The sequence below is a fragment of the Sinohyriopsis cumingii genome, chromosome 10, assembly GCF_028554795.1.
Source record: "Sinohyriopsis cumingii isolate HCF-2022 chromosome 10, ASM2855479v2, whole genome shotgun sequence".
Taxonomy (NCBI): domain Eukaryota; kingdom Metazoa; phylum Mollusca; class Bivalvia; order Unionida; family Unionidae; genus Sinohyriopsis; species Sinohyriopsis cumingii.
In genome coordinates, this window is record NC_142970.1 from 42,447,584 (window position 1) to 42,465,277 (window position 17,694).

The 17,694-nt window shown below is 34.4% G+C and overlaps 3 protein-coding genes and 1 long non-coding RNA gene across 6 annotated transcripts in view; 1 reads left to right on the forward strand and 3 right to left on the reverse strand.

Annotated features, from left to right (window-relative positions):
* Positions 1-2,599, forward strand: part of LOC149789935 (uncharacterized) — a 49,534-nt gene extending 46,935 nt beyond the window's left edge. The window contains exon 3 of the long non-coding RNA XR_016423771.1: positions 1,773-2,599. This is a non-coding gene — a long non-coding RNA (uncharacterized LOC149789935). The remainder of the gene's footprint in view (positions 1-1,772) is intronic.
* LOC149789932 (uncharacterized) overlaps positions 1-17,694 on the reverse strand; it is a 475,016-nt gene that overhangs the window by 397,433 nt on the left and 59,889 nt on the right. The window lies entirely within an intron of this gene.
* LOC149789934 (uncharacterized) overlaps positions 1-17,694 on the reverse strand; it is a 593,258-nt gene that overhangs the window by 65,705 nt on the left and 509,859 nt on the right. The gene's annotated exons all lie outside the window — the stretch shown is intronic.
* LOC149789936 (uncharacterized) overlaps positions 1-17,694 on the reverse strand; it is a 70,320-nt gene that overhangs the window by 27,545 nt on the left and 25,081 nt on the right. For both annotated transcript variants that reach the window (XM_089972009.1, XM_089972010.1), the window contains exons 3-7: positions 14,901-15,242; positions 12,905-13,258; positions 12,011-12,376; positions 11,088-11,198; positions 6,706-7,008 (exon numbers count right to left, since the gene is read on the reverse strand). In XM_089972009.1, coding sequence (XP_089828135.1) covers positions 6,706-7,008; positions 11,088-11,198; positions 12,011-12,376; positions 12,905-13,258; positions 14,901-15,242 — 1,476 coding nt within the window. The remainder of the gene's footprint in view (positions 1-6,705; positions 7,009-11,087; positions 11,199-12,010; positions 12,377-12,904; positions 13,259-14,900; positions 15,243-17,694) is intronic.

Sequence of the window (17,694 nt, forward strand, 5' to 3'; positions counted from 1 at the left end):
GTTTAAAGCATACATATTCATAGGGTAGTTTAAGTCAATGTGTAAAGCATGCATATTCATAGGGTAGTTTAAGTCAATGTGTAAAGCATGCATATTCATAGGGTAGTTTAAGTCAATGTGAAAAGCATATATATATTCCAAAGGTAGATGAAGTCAATGTGTCAAGCATACAAATTCATAGGGTATTGTAAGACAATGTGCCAAGCATATATGAATATTCCTAGGATAATTTAAGCCAATGTGTCAAGGATACATGTTCCTAGGGTAGGTGTAAGCCAATATGTCAAGCAGGTATGCATTCGCCTAGTGTAGGTTTAAGTAAATGTGCCAAGCATGTATGCATATTCCTAGGGTAGTTTGAATGAATGTGTCAAGGATACATATTCCTAGGGTAGTTTAAAGTCAATGTGTCAATTATACATATTCATAGGGTAGTTTATGTAAATGTGAAAAGCATACATAGTCCAAGGGTAGATGAAGTCATTGTATCAGGCATACAAATTCATAGGGTATTTTTAAGACATTGTCTCAAGCATGTATGGATATTCCTAGGATATTTTAGGTCAATGTGTCAAAAATACATATTCCTAGGGTAGGTTTAAGTCAATATGTCAATCATGCATATTCCTGGGGCAGTTAAAGTCAATGTGCATGCATACATATTCCTAGGGTAGTTTATGTGAATGTGTCAAGCACACATATTCCTAGGGTAGTTTAAGTCAATGATTCAAGCAAATATAGTCCTAGTGTAGGTTCAACACAATGTGTCAAGCATGTATGCATATTCCTCATGCATTTTAAGTCAATTTGTCAAGGACACATATTCCTAGGGAAGTTTAAGTCAATGTGTCAAACATGTATGTATATTCCTGGGGCAGATTAAGTCAATGGGACAAGCAAACATATTCATAGGGTTGTTTAAGGTAATGTAACAAGCATCAATCATACATATTATGGTAGTTGAAGTCAATGTGTCAAGCATACAAATTCATAATGTATGATTCAGTCATTGTGTCAAACATGTATGGCTATTCCTAGGATAGTTTAAGTCAATGTGTCAAGGACATATATTCATAGGGAAGGTTAAGTCAATGTGTCAAGCGTGCATATTTGTATGGTAGTTTAAATCAACGTGATACTTATGAATATTCCTAGATTAGTTTTAAATCAATATGTCAGGTACACATGATCATATGATAGTTTTACGAAAATGTGTCAATCATACATATTCATTGGGTATTTTTAAATAGTTGTGTCAAATAGTTTAAGTAGTTGAGTCCAGCATATATATTCATAGAGTAGGTGTCACAGAATTAAGCAAAGAAATAACTTGGTTTTGTCTTAAAACTATTCGACTATTTCTCGTTGTACATGCGTACAACGTTATCTAGGGTGAATGTGTTTTTCCAGGTAAGCGACTGTATTAACATGTACCTAGCCACAGAGATTACTTGTAACGAGGTAACATGACTAACATGATATGCACGGGTATTCTACCCTGACTTGTACTCACTCTTCTATGGATTTCAGTAAGACCAATTTCTAAAACCACACTGGTCGTTTTTGGATCACGTCAAGGAGTGTACACTCTGCATTGTTCTCTAGCCATAGGTGTAAGTGTTAAATTTACATTTTCATTTGATATGCGAAGCATGTTCGGTTTGTAATGTCTTATCGCGTAATAATGCATTTATTACAACACATATTTAAAGTATTATCATATATCTAGAAATTATATAGAAACTATTATGACCAATTTGGTTTCATTGTAGCTGACTGTGTTTGTAGCTGACTGTGTTTGAGCTGATTCTGACTGTGTTTGTAGCTGACTGTGTTTGAAGCTGATTCTTACTGTGTTTGTAGCTGACTGTTATTGTAGCTGATTCTGACTGTCGCTGTGATTGTGTCTATGAAGTGTGATTGTCAATGTGACTGTGAATATGACTAGAGCGGTCTGAAGCTGTCCGAAGCCATCTAAAGTTGCGTAGAGCTATCTGGAGTTTCCAGAATATTTAATGCTGCGTGCTGTCGATACGTATGTATGTATGTACGTGTGTGCCACGGACGTAGACATAGCAAATTGAAAAAGGTGCTGTATGCTGTCTGTACGTGTAACATATGACTGTACTCGTGGTGGATTCATAAAGGGTGCGAGCGGTCGATAAGAGTGTGGGCCAACCCAAGGAATCGTGCGACTGTACAAAGGGTCTGGAAGCATACGTTTGGATCAACTGTTGTTCCACTGCATTTTTGTATTTATATTCAGATTATTTTGAATCTTCGTTATGTTCATAAGATTATTTTGAATCTTAGTTGTGTTCTTAAGATTATTTTGAATCTTAATAGAATTCATATTCGAGATTATGAGAATCTCTCTTATTGTGTAAAATGTAAAATACTATTTGAAGCGTATCTGCAGTCCATGAGGTTTCTTGGATCTCTGCTTCATACTAATTTAATATTTTTGGTTTATGTTCGATGTGTGAATGTTGTGTAGAGTGATCTGAGTAAATCGTATGTTGAGAGCGTGAGAGAATCATTGTATTTTACATCATATATTTTTCTTTATTAATTCATTCATAAATTTCCATCTTTCTCACATTGTATTTATCTTATTCATTTAGTCCAAAAACCCACTCGGTTGCTATTCTGCGACAGAAGGTTTAAGTCATTGTGTCAAGCTTATATATTCATTGAGTAAGTTAAGTCAATGTTTCAAGCATGCGTATTCATAGGGTAGGTTTAAGTCAGTGTCTCAAGCATACGTATTCATAGGGTAGGTTTAAGTCAGTGTCTCAAGCATACGTATACATAGGGTAGGTTTAAGTCAATGTCTCAAGCATACGTATTCATAGGGTAGGTTTAAGTCAGTGTCTCAAGCATACGTATTCATAGGGTAGGTTTAAGTCAGTGTCTCAAGCATACGTATTCATAGGGTAGGTTTAAGTCAATGTCTCAAGCATACGTATTCATAGGGTAGGTTTAAGTCAGTGTCTCAAGCATGCGTATTCATAGGGTAGGTTTAAGTCAGTGTCTCAAGCATACGTATTCATAGGGTAGGTTTAAGTCAGTGTCTCAAGCATACGTATTCATAGGGTAGGTTTAAGTCAGTGTCTCAAGCATACGTATTCATAGGGTAGGTTTAAGTCAATGTCTCAAGCATACGTATTCATAGGGTAGGTTTAAGTCAGTGTCTCAAGCATACGTATTCATAGGGTAGGTTTAAGTCAATGTCTCAAGCATACGTATTCATAGGGTAGGTTTAAGTCAGTGTCTCAAGCATACGTATTCATAGGGTTTAAGTCAATGTCTCAAGCATACGTATTCATAGGGTAGGTTTAAGTCAGTGTCTCAAGCATGCGTATTCATAGGGTAGGTTTAAGTCGGTGTCTCAAGCATACGTATTCATAGGGAGGTTTAAGTCAGTGTCTCAAGCATACGTATTCATAGGGTAGGTTTAAGTCAGTGTCTCAAGCATATGTATTCATAGGGTAGGTTTAAGTCAGTGTCTCAAGCATGCGTATTCATAGGGTAGGTTTAAGTCGGTGTCTCAAGCATACGTATTCATAGGGTAGGTTTAAGTCAGTGTCTCAAGCATACGTATTCATAGGGTAGGTTTAAGTCAGTGTCTCAAGCATACGTATTCATAGGGTAGGTTTAAGTCAATGTCTAAAGCATACGTATTCATAGGGTAGGTTTAAGTCAGTGTCTCAAGCATACGTATTCATAGGGTAGGTTTAAGTCAATGTCTCAAGCATACGTATTCATAGGGTAGGTTTAAGTCAATGTCTCAAGCATACGTATTCATAGGGTAGGTTTAAGTCAGTGTATCAAGCATACGTATTCATAGGGTAGGTTTAAGTCAACGTGTCAAGCATGCACATTCCAAGGGAAGTTTAAGTCATTGTTACAATCAGGGATATTCCTATGGAAGTTTTAGTCAATCTGTCAAGCATACAGATTTCTAGGGTAGTTCAGGTCAAGGTGTCAAGCATACATATTCCTAGCGAATAGGATTTCAATGTGTTAAGCATACATATTCATAGGGTAATTAAAGTCAATGTGTCAAGCATATAAATTCATAGGGTATTCTAATTAAATATGTGATGCATACATATTCATTAGATAGGTTTAAGTCAATGTGACAAGCATACATATTCATAGGGCAGTTTAACTCAATGTGCCAAACATACATATTCATAAGGTAGTTGAAGTCAATGTGTCAAGCAAACATATTCATAGGGTAGTTTTAGGTCAATGTGACAAGCACATAGGGTAGTTTTAAGTTAATGTGTTCATGTCAAAAGTAGTGTGAAATCTTACATGGAATGTTTTACATATGTCAAATGATGCTGATGATGGTTTTGATATATATACTTAGCTTTTCATGCAAGTTATGTATGAACAAGTACCAATGAACATAGAAGAGTGAAGATGAACTGGCAAGATAACCACTAATCAAAGGTTGGAAATAATTTAAATGCAATGATCAACAGGAACATTAAAAAACCTAGAAAATATGAATAGTAAGAACACACAGAAAATTACCAAGAAAATATCAATACAAGAATAATTATGTCTGTAAATTGTTCCATGTACTATGGACAAACACAAGTATCAAACAAAAATCATCATTCAATTAATGTCGTTGTTGTTCTAGGGTTTAACGCCATTTTTCAGCAAAAGTGGAGCTATACATGGCGGCCAGTAGAACTGGTGGAGAAAAAACCCTAGAAAACCCAGGAAGAACCACCGACCCACAACAAGCTATAGCAGGCTTTCCCACTTACCCACGCAACCCAAGTCTTGGACTCCAACCCACGCAGACAGAAGTGAGATGGCAATAATCCAGAGTGGTGAGTGCTTTAAACCACTCAGCCACTCGGGGCCCACCATAAGTCAGTAACTAAAACATGAATATTCTTGCACAGGAAAAGGACTATGTGAGGTAATACTAAGATATAGAGCAGCTAGGTGGAGTTTGCTCAGTATGTCTTCTCCAGCTTGCAAATGAACCTACAATCATAACTGTCATGGACTCTGACTGACCACATTTAAACCAACTTACTATACAATGGGGCAAATATTAAATTACCAAATATTGATCTTAGTGAGCAATGCACATTGCAAGACAAATAGGAACAATATATGCAGTATTATCCTTACCTAAATAAATTTCCACAGAATCTAAACCCAAATTTGATGAGAAGGAGGAAGGATGGGGTCAGTGGTCTAAGTTTGTAACGGAACAAATAATTTGCTTATATAGCTTTATGTCATATCATGACTTTTAAGTCAATGATAATTACATCATGACATACAGAAGCTATCGAGGATTGTCAATCACGGACAAATGAGACATAATGGTATGAACTTTTGACTTTTGTTTGTACTACATGGTACCAAAAATACTCGATTGCCTGATTTAATTACTTTTCAGGTACATGTCTCATTCGCAAAATGTTAACAATATTAACTTGATTTTCTGAAACACACACAGATAGACATGAGTATGTTTTGTTTCACGTCCACTTGTATTACATTACCATTTATTTTCTTTAAGCTTTGATAGGGAACATTCATATTAGTGCCAATTGTCATGTACTGGACAGCATTGCAAACACAGGTTTCCAAAGTATCAAAATACTAAAACTATCTATGTTACTGTTTTCTAAAGTATTACTATATTTACACTAACATTGTCACTGCATTGTGCATATAGATGTGCAGTTAACCAAGAAATGTACGATCATGTAAGACAGATGTATATTTTATTCAGTGTAAATTACTCAAAATAACCATAATTTTCTGACTTAATTTTTAGACAAGACACCTTTGGCTATCTGTTCAAAATTTATGAGATACAAATAAGTGCAGTACATTCATAGGTAGAGAAGAACATTGTTTAGTAACTGCATAGTGTTCTGACAAGCACAAATACAATGCATTTTAGGGGCATATTTTATAACTTACTATTTATAGAAAACATCAAATTGGGTAGTTTCAAAAATTGTCTTTGTTCATGCACTCAGTGCTACAGCAAGCATATACACTCACAAAGCTATGGGGGTTCTGTACATATTTAGAATTAATCAGACTAGCATCATTTTATGAAGTGTTTTGTTTCTCACTTCAACTTTCTCTATATTTTGTCATAACATGCACAGGTAATGAATATCTTTTATTGACTAAGAACATCTTAGCACAATATCAATTTTAGTAGAATCATAAAGCTGATAAGCAGCTTTACATTGTGTCTAAAGTGGGGACGACACTCAGAAGGATATGTTAGTTTACATTGTTTTTACAGCGGGAAGTTGACATTACTTTATATTGTATCTAAAGTGGGGACCACAATCAGAAGGAGATGTTAGTTTACATTGTTTGTACAGAGGAAAGTTGACATTACTTTATATTGTATCTAAAGTGGGGACCACAATCAGAAGGAGATGTTAGTTTACATTGTTTGTACAGAGGGAAGTTGACATTACTTTATTTTGTATCTAAAGTGGTGACCGTCATCAAACACTGAACAGAGGGCACCATCAACGGATACAAACTTTTCAAGAGACACAAAATAAAGATGTTATCAATTTGCTGTGTTTTTGTCACATCTTTCCAATATAGTGCAAGATTAAGCTCTAGAAAAAGCCTAACTTGTGAAAATATATGTACAGCAATCCAAGTTATCAACAACATAATTACCTGTTGTGGAGCTAGACGCTGGTGAATGCAAGACATTAGCTGTTGTGGAACGAAATTTCGGGGCTTGCATGAGACCAGCTGTTGTGGAACGAAATCCTGGGGCTTGCATGAGACCAGCTGTTGTGGAAACTGTGGACCCAGATGATAAGGTATGCGTGACAACAGCTGTTGGTGACTGTATGGTTGACACAGGCATGGTACCAAATGATGCGACTAAAGTGGGACACGATTTTGAGGCTGGAGTAAAAACTCCTGATGGTTCTGAAAGGCTGGCGGCTAAAACTGGCACACAGCTAGCAGAGGCTGAAAATAGCAAAAATAACACTATTTTGAAATTATATTAAACTGTTTTAAAGTGTGAAAATGGTTACTTTAGTACAAGATGAGATGGGTAAATGCAAAGTCAAAAATTAATAGCTGGAAACAAATTTTTAAGTTCTATACCACTGCACACTGTTTACATAAAGAGCTCAATGATGCAAGTATAAGACAGTCCACCAAGCCAGATTCAAAAGTTTGAGATTTTAATTCATGTACATGATTATCTGCAACAAAAAAGACTTAATGCTGGTTCACATTTTGATACCATGCAGAGTAGAAGGTGAAATACATACAAATCACCATCAGACCTTGGCAGGAACACAGTTGACAACTACATTGCAGAAGGAATGGTTGACATTACTTATTGATATGTAAACAGCCAAGGAATGAAGATCACCCATAGTGAAAACGACACCTCGTCGTGATTCAGTATACCATTTTGAACAATCATCCATCTTTACTTTCACAGCATATAAATCATTGAAAATGCCTTTTACGTTCAATACATATATTTTAAAAATAATGATTGACAATTACTAATAATACAACAGAAAACCGTGAATTTATACTCAAATATTAACTACATGATTTGTTCTTCAGAAGTAATGATACAGTCAAAAGGCTGAACATACACGACATCTGACTAGAATATTCATTGTTTCAAGAAAAATCAATAATCAGTTAATGTCTGTTATATACTACAAATTGGAACAAAATAGTTTTTTAGGCATTCCTCCCCTTTAGAATATCAAATTATTGTTCCATAAGATAGACTTCATTTAAAACGTGGATGTTTACCGCAGTCAAGGCAATGACCATTGTCCACATTGTTATAAAACACTGACAAGGTTCAGTAAGAAAAGATTAAGCGCGGGAAGAATGTTTTACTATCATACCAGGCCATCCAAACTGGCTTGTAGTGATTAAGAACCCAAATGAAGTTGTCAAGTTTTGGGTTCTCTCCATGGATGTATTGTCTCGTTATTTGTTCATTTATAGAGCAAAAATATAGAGGCCAAAGTAAAGAGATATTAAAGTATGCAGTTTCGTTTTGTTGAGAAAACGTATTTATAAACTAATTTCTTTATTTGACAAGTTTCTGTGTTGCTTTAAAGCTACATATATTTCATCACAGTGGATAAAGTGTGTAACTTAGACATACACATACACATATATAAAAACACTTTAATTTGGTCATGAGGTTGCACCCACTGACCGGAAATATAATTTTTTACCTCTATGATGCTATAATTTCTAGTACGGTATTACGTCTCCTACTAATTGCAAACTTTCCAGGTTTCAGGTTTTGTCTATGTGTAAGTATAACTAGCCGATATTTCAATTCTGAAGCTTATCTCAAAACAATGACATCTCAAACATCAAATCTCAAAACAATGACATGTCAAACATCAAACATGCAAGATTTGGTTGATGTTATCAAACATCTAACATTATTTTAAAACTCACACTGATGGAAACTTGTTCCAGTAATCAAATAACATTTTCATTGCCGGAATATATTTTTCATTTGATGTAAAGCTAGGCAATGGAGGAATAAGGGACCTTGTAGGTGGACTGTACATTTTGTCACATATGTTACATACTAGACTCTTATTATTACCTTCTACAAAACAATGTATCTTAGAACAAATAATATTTGTTAGGTAAAATGGTTTCACACTTTTTAGTCTAGATTTTATTTTTAGCTAAACATATGCTAAAACGATTCAATGTTTCTCAAATGACACTTGGAAGAAGAAAGCGAGTTCTACTTTCAGCTTCGGATCCAAGTGCTTGGTGAAAACTGGCTATACTGTAGTAAGTCATGACCAGATAATAATCAGAGTATAATATATAACCAATTTGATTAGAGAGAAAAACTCAAATGAAACTTGCATCTGTTCTCCATGGTTCAATGAAACAAACTGAAAGAACGTCATGGATGTGATGTGATGTGATGTGATTTTGATTTTTAACGTAGCTTTAACAATTTTTCAGGCATATCGCTATGATGTCTGCAATGTGGCAGTTTATAGTGATGTCTAGCACTGGGGCATCATGCCGCAGACATGTGGCATGATGTCCCACCCAGTCACATTATCCTGACACCGGGCTGACCAGCCCTAACACTAACCTCTTAATGCTGAGTGCCAAGCGAGGCAGCTGTTAGTACCATTTTTGTAAGTCTTTGGTATGAATCTGCCGCGGATCGAACCCACAACCTCCCGCATCCGAGGCTGACACTATAACCACTAGGCCACCGGAGCGGTTGTGATGGATGCAATCAGTGGTTACACAGCTCACATATGCTACTACTACTCTCCAGTAACCATTGAATCATACTCATAAAATTTAAACTTCCTACTTTTCTTAATAAAGATTGTTTGCAACCTGTAATTTTCATATTTGAACTAAGATATACAGTCAAGCTATGGCTTTAGCATATCACAATATACAATATGTACATTATTATTAATATGGAAACTATGCGGCTGAATTAAAAGAGTTATTCCTGCCTGATATACATGGATGTGTATGTACCTAACATGGATGAACCGACGCGAGCATATAAAAAATGACTTTCTTTATGTTAATAAAGCACACAAAGTAGGTCACAGTGACCCATGTTCTTTAAGAGTGCACAGGCATCCATTTAATATCTTTAATTTCTGGGATATAAGCAATACATAATAAGTGAACTTTCAACACTGACTTTAATATTTAATATTTAATACAGCAGTGCAACAATTGAAGAAAGTCAGGGAGCATGAAAAGTATATCACGAAAACGTCTTTTGGATGTAGAACTTATCAACATGCATCAACTCAGGAATCTAGATAGTATACATATAACATGTCTTAAACTCGTGGGATAAATTAACAAGCATAATCAAAGATAGTAAAATATGACATATGGGTTATATGTGTCTTTTTTTGTTATAAAAGTAGTAAGCGTATATGTATATCATTATTAACCTCATGATTCTAGCTTTAACTGTAACCGAGAAATGAGAAGCAAATACAAAATGTTTACACAAGTCAGTTTGTGTAAAATATGCTCAATACTGACACATTGATGAAATAAGAGAATGGACCTCATACAGATGCGTCCAATTTTTAAAATCGTAGATACTATAGGTCTGAAAATGAGGTTATGATTATTGTATCAAATAAATGATACAAAGGTTAACATAAGTGTAATAGTCTTTGAAGAATTAGGAGACTTTTACATGAAGCAAGTATACAAAAGCAGCAAAGCAGTTGATGCACATTGCCTTATCACCTGAAGAATATATCTGTATCAAAAAAGTACAAGTGTACCAAAACTGATACACTTTTGCAGTTATATGGTCTATGGTGTTGTTCTTGCTCTCTTTGTAGGGTTTGACACCATTTTTCAGCATATGATAGGCTATACATGGCGGCCAGTATCAATGGTGGAGAAAGAACCCGGGAAAACCTCTGAAAGAACCACCAACCCACGAGAAGCTACTGGCAAGCTTTATCAAATACCCACACTGGCCGAATCTGAGACTCGAACCTACACAGACAGAGGTGAGATAGCAGTGATCCGTAACGGAGAGCGCTTTAGACCACCTGGCCACTCAGGGCCCATAGAAAATACTATGCAACTACATATTCATTGAAATACATAAACAAAATTAAAAGGAGGACCCATATGGAATACGGATGATAGAAGGAACACTTGATTTATGTGATAAAAATAAGTCTATGTGCTAAAGGAAGTGACAATCTGAACGAATACCCATGGGTCTTCAATGTTTCAATGCAAATGCATAACCTGCATAGAAATCTAATTAAACGAAGATGGGTTAATGTAAAAAAAATCATTTTATTTTACAGTATAGAAAATATATACTCATAGTGAAAATTTCAAGGGTATCAGGTCTTATAAAATAAATGAAACCTACCAATCAATATTGAAATGGTTAAAAGGTGGGTACACACTTTTAGAGTACACTAAATTTCCCATATCTTACACATGATTGGCCGTGTGAAATCATTATATCGCACAACAATAGAAAAAAAGATTAACATTACCGTCATTTTTTCTGACTGTGGCATTCATTCTGGATGCGCAAAGCATAGGCTCTTGTGGATGGGTTGTCCAATCCATCTGCACAACTTCAATCGACCTATAATCCACTTGCCCTATATTAAACAACGAAATACCTAGTTGCACTGGTTTTATGACCTATAGTAAATAACACAATCAAGACTAAGTTACGATGAGTTTAATGTATGATTGATTCTGAATTCTCTATACATGCATTCATACACCTAAAGCCTGTAAGGTGTTGAATCAAGTACAACAGTGGTGTATAAGCTGTTCAGTCATGTACACCATGAACTTGTAAGGAGTTTAATGATATGCACAATGGTTTATAAGCTGCTTTTATATTTATATAAAATATTTGAAAACAAAGCAGAACCGCCAACTTTATATAAATATATAACCTAGCAGCATGCTTTGAATGTAAATGATACGAGTATCCCACTACTATTAAAGTATCCCGCTGATACTAAACATATTAAGAGCTCGCGAGGGTTTATGTATTTTTGTATGATATTGTATTTCTCAGTTACATATTCTCTTCTATTAGTGTTTGGAACCTAATGCAATTTTGCTGAATTAATTTGTTCCCTGGTCATATCTTAAATTAATATATTTATATAGTCTATGCTTTGTCAAGTGTATTCTTCCAAATAAAGTCTGATAGGTTAAAATATCACCTCAGACAGTCATGCCCATCATTAATAAAGCCCTGGCATTGAATGTGCAATCTTTATACTTCCTAAAGGTACGTTTGGGTATGGAATGTAATTTACTAAACATTTATGTTACATCAGTTAGTAAAATTGGATAAATGAATAAAGATAGTGACATTCATCTTTTCTGACTTCCTTCCAAAACATTTTTATATTCCCTGGAGTATATTTTATATTTTAAAAATGCTATGAACCTTCATCTCCAAACTGCGATGAACACTCCTGGACAGTACACAGATCATTAGCAAGTTTATCCAATCCACTGTTTCTCAAAGCAAGTACAAGAGCAGCAAATGCTTTGTTGCCTTTATCTATGATTGTTTCCAGGAAACGAGCGGCTCTTTTCCGTCTTTGTTCAAGGCTTTTGAGTCCTTCAAAAAATAAATTGTCCAAAATTTCCTTGGATACAAATGTGTCCTTGAAATGCAATGGCTCAATTTCTTCCAGGAAGGTGTCATACTGACGACTTAAATTATTTTTAATCATCTCAGGATTATCGGTGACTGTAAAACTGGCCTGCACATTCAACGGTGTATAGTCTCTGCATGGTCCATCTGCACCTTAATATGAAAGGAATGAATACAATTTAACATTGCTAATCAGTGTGAGTAAGAAACAATTTTTAAAAATCATTTTGATGAAGTTCCTATCAACAGGAGGTAAAACCTTAAAAGTTCATTAAGAAATAAATGAATTATGGACAAACATTACACTGGAACAATATACAAATTATAAGTAACATGTCGGCCATAATGCTTAATAAAGTTCACATTGTTACAATCAACTGCAATTAATTTCTTTGCTTTTACTGGCTCCTGTAGTTACCAATTAGAAATCTTAAGTTCCCCAAGTTTATAATGATAAATTCAAGACTAAGTACACACGCACTGTTTCGTTATGACATTACCTACACAGCATAAGCACTGCCAGGGACTGACTTTAATTTTGATTTTTCAAACATTATTAACATATTAAGACAATAATAATGAGGGGTCAAATCCAAATGTTGCGCTTATTATGCATAAATATCGAATGTGGCAAGACATATTCAATTCTAAGTGCAGGTACATTTTCAGGTTTGTATTTACCTTCAAAATTTGGGTCTTCATTGTAACAATGCACCTGAACATGTACAATCATTTCACCCTCAGGAAGAGATGAGAATATTATCTTTCTCGTTAACAAATCTGATACAAAGTTTTTAATTCCGTTGTGAACACAGAAAAATCTTAATCCCTCCTTTGTAAGGCTCCCAAGTGGCTTAAGACATATGATGACACTTCCAGCTTTCCATATCAGACATTGTGATCTCATGCAATGGTCAAAGATTATGCGGCCCTTGTCCAAGTAAGCTCTAGTTTTTGACTCTGCATCATTCAGTATGATTCCATCCTTTAACATCTCCAATGTGAAGGTGTAGTAGACTACACTGGTCACCATTGCTGAAATATATTTCGAAATCTTCGATCATTTTTGAGAAATACTTACATGGCGATGACATTTCCTCAATGACGCCATTTTTGTTCATATCAGACATACATATTCTTTTGCCGATTATTTGGCACATGTTTACTTTTGATGCAAGCTCAATCTATACAGTGCCAATTCAATTAAGTGATAATGTAAGATTTTGTTTCAAAATCAAGTGTTAAACATTTACCTACCACTTGAAAGCAGAATACGAATACCAAGGGATGAATATTAAGATGCATACCCTGCGGTACCTAATATAGTCCATTGTTAGATTCATATATATCTATATATATATATCTATATCTATATATATATATATATATATATATATATATATATATATATATAATCATGTGACAGAAATGTTAAATGATCTTTTAATACAGTAATCCAACTTATCAAGGGATGACAGCAATGGCACCAGTTGAAACATCCTTCATCTCTTCATCTGCATAACAATTTCCATAAGAAAGACTGACGCTATATGGAGTTTAAATATGGCATGGAAAGATTACATGGTGGTATATAATATTTTACTAATGTGCATTGGCCGTTGTCAACTAAATAATAAATGATAATAAACAAACATGTGGAAGTGTGAGCTGCTGATCAACACTGAATATATAAAATAATAAACCTTTTTCCCATGCAAAGTTACTCTACCCTTCGCAATTCTTTCAAAACAATGCTACACACACACACACACACACACATATATATATATATATATATATATATATATATATATATATATATATATATATATATATATATATATATATATATATATATATATATATATATATATATTAAAAATAACATGCCTTTTAAAGTGTTGGTATCAAACAAATTTCATATACGAATATTAGTATATCAAATTGTGATCCACCCATGGTGCAATAATAAACAATGTATCAATGTTAGTTTACGTTTCAACAGTAGGTTATCGCTTCTATATTCTCTAAATCTGTGATGAACTTCCACTGATCAATCATTAGTGATGTAATAAAATAAATATATCAAGTATCTTCGAAATGAATTAAACATGGGACATAGTTTTATTCAAATTCTCTCTCTCTCTCTCATGCATAAGAGAAAGAATACGGCGATGTCTGTGGAGTGAGAGAGAAAATGGAAACTTATGTTGTACCAAGTAATCTACAAGAACCAGGGATTTCTTAACGGTTAGATGTACACGTTCTATGGAATCTGAAAAAAGTGTTTGCGATACCTATGATAAAAAAGTTGCAATAGCCTGTCAAGACTATACAGTACATATTTCGGTAAGGAGGAAGACATAATGTAATCTAGTTAATGCTGTATTTGTTACTATTTCATTATTTATATTCATTAAACATTAGATGGGCCTACAAATGGAATATTTAATATTAAAAGATACAATCCCCGTGCCTTTCATTCTCACTGAAGTAGACGGTAAGGCATCAAATTATTCAAATAATAAACATAGGAGTGGGCTATAAATATGTGCCTTTATGATAAGTCTTTCCAAACCCCACCACCACATCTCATTACAGAAACAACATTATTAAGTACCAGACTGTTAACATACAAGCTAGCTGGTTTACACTTTGTTACCAGATATGGCCATACCATTAGTTTCTTGATCATGGCTCATGGGTTGTGGATCATGTTTCCTTTCGATTTGATGTCTCAATCCCTGCACTATTAGGTCTTGCTGAGTTTCATTCAAGGCATGAACTAAAGATGAAAATGCTTCAGGAAGCTGTGTCTTGATCCTTTCAAGAAGCTTTTCTGCCATTTGTCTTCTTCTCAGTTTAAGCATCTTTTCATTTTCTTCTGAAGACAAAAGTCTTTCCTTCTCAAAGAAAGGTAAAATAATTCCTGGAGTAAGCTCTTCTAAACTATGCTCTTCAACTGACGGCCATGCCTCAATGAGGTTTTTTACTGTGTAATTCCACCCAGTTGTCATTTCTGTGATAGAAACAAATATAAATGTATCAAAAGAATTAAGGCAAAATAGGAAGCAAATAGACAGGAAAACTTGTATTACAATAAAATACAAATGTTGACTCACCATGACCCAGTTTTAAAAGTCTTTCATGTTTCATTTAAGCAAGATGTATTTGGCTTCAGTACATTTATGTATGTCCATATTCAGTTGTACCAATCCCTGTTGCAAATGCATTGTGTGTGTATCTGTGCGCACATGTATTGCAAAATAGGGACATAAGTATACATGAACTTATAAACTGTGGACACACCAGGAAACATTTAGCATTCAGCAATAGTTATTGTCAAAATTGGTATAAAACATCATTTAGTAGAAGAAAAAAAATATTTTACATTTTAATCAAATCATGCAAAATAGTCTGTTGCTAAAAATTATTTGACATGGAAAATAAGCCACAATGACAAAAATTGTAATTCTGATAGAGCTAATCATTAGATTTGATCGTTCGCTATGATTATCCCCTCCTGTTTTTGCAATTGTAGCCATAGTGGTATGATAATGTAATTATATTCGTACGTTATTTTGCAGAATGTAGCATCTCTACATGTTGTATTTCATTTTGTTGTACTTAATTTACAATGTGTTTAAAAGATTAACTTACTATAGTTGTGTACAACTGTCATTCACATTTTGGAACTTACCGGTAATCTCATGTTATGCACTACACGGCCCCTTTTGCAGAGGGGTGCCATAAAAGACTATGACATACATCACGATGTACTTATCCATGCCTACTTGTTCACTGTGACAGTCTTGTTTGGCTAGTGCTGCTTGTACTGCCCATCATGTGTTATACAAGCGTATTATATGGTTCTCTACTGCCCATCATGTGTTATACAAACGTATTATATGGTTCTCTACTGCCCAGCATGTGTTATACAAACGTATTATATGGTTCTCTACTGCCCATCATGTGTTATACAAACGTATTATATGGTTCTCTACTGCCCAGCATGTGTTATACAAACGTATTATATGGTTCTCTACTGCCCAGCATGTGTTATACAAACGTATTATATGGTTCTCTACTGCCCATCATGTGTTATACAAACGTATTATATGGTTCTCTACTGCCCAGCATGTGTTATACAAACGTATTATATGGTTCTCTACTGCCCATCATGTGTTATACAAACGTATTATATGGTTATCATGATGACAAGTGACTTTTGGGACAGCATTTATTACCAACCATTCAGAAAGGACATTTTTTGTTTGATCAAGCCAGGTTTTTCAAACTTAGTAGAACAATATTAATTTGTTCTCCAGCCTGCTGTTCTGTCTAATGGCAGCCACGACAACTTCTTCAACAATGAGATTATAATTTCTGGAGTTTAGTCATAATTGGATGTAACAAACCGGCTGCTCTCTTTTTGAAGGTTGTCCAGCTCATATTGAAAAAACAGTGAATGGGGGTCCCAAATGTACCATCATATTCTAAACCATTCCAAAATAAATCCTTGAAAACCAGTTGTGAACAAGATGATAACTTACATCCTAACAGGCCTAATGTAAGATTTACTTGGTCATCATTGTTGAACTGGATCATTCTGTTTCAGATCACAAGTAATTGTGACTCCTAAATTATTTAATTTTAATGTCATATTCTGCTTAAGTACGTTTTACAGAATATTACAAATGTGTGTAGTCTTTTCTTCTCATTTGCATTAAGGAGCAACTTTTTCAGGTTGACATCACATGCCCCATTTTCGAGCATACTTTCCTACTGTATTAATGTAATTCTGCATTATTTTAACAACCTCCTGGGTTTTGATTGTTTTGTTACATATACAATTATATTTTAAAAAATGCAATTTCTCAATCATTTTCTATCATAATGTCACTGATATACAAGGAAAAATGCAATGACCCATGCAGTAGTGTGCCACGAGGCCAGTGTCACAGATAAACAGTTTATATGGGTATTTTACTGGATTATAAAGGTAAAATACCTAATGTATTTTCTTCCAGTATGCTTATCAACATGAATAGTAACAAGCATTCTCTCCGATGTAATTGTTAAATGAGCTTAGAATAAATCATCAAAAAACAATCAACCTGGGTACTATTTACCACTAAATATTTGCACTGAAAACATTAAAAAAGGAGTCTGGCTAGTTTTGATTGTAATTCCATAATGAAATATTTACTCTTTATTAGCAATTTATGGGGGACTGTCAAAAGAGTTTTAGGATCCAGTAATACAATGTTTCTGGTGTAATACTACTTTTAATCATGTAATACTTATATTTTACTAATCCAATGCTTTTCTTTTGTCTCCAGTCCAAGCTAATATTTCATTCTCCAATTAATGACTAAATCCAAATGAATATGATTTTAGGTTGATTCCTTATTCATGTTTTCCTCTTTTGGCTTTCATTAGGGCTACACAAGTAGAGTATGAAAAAAATA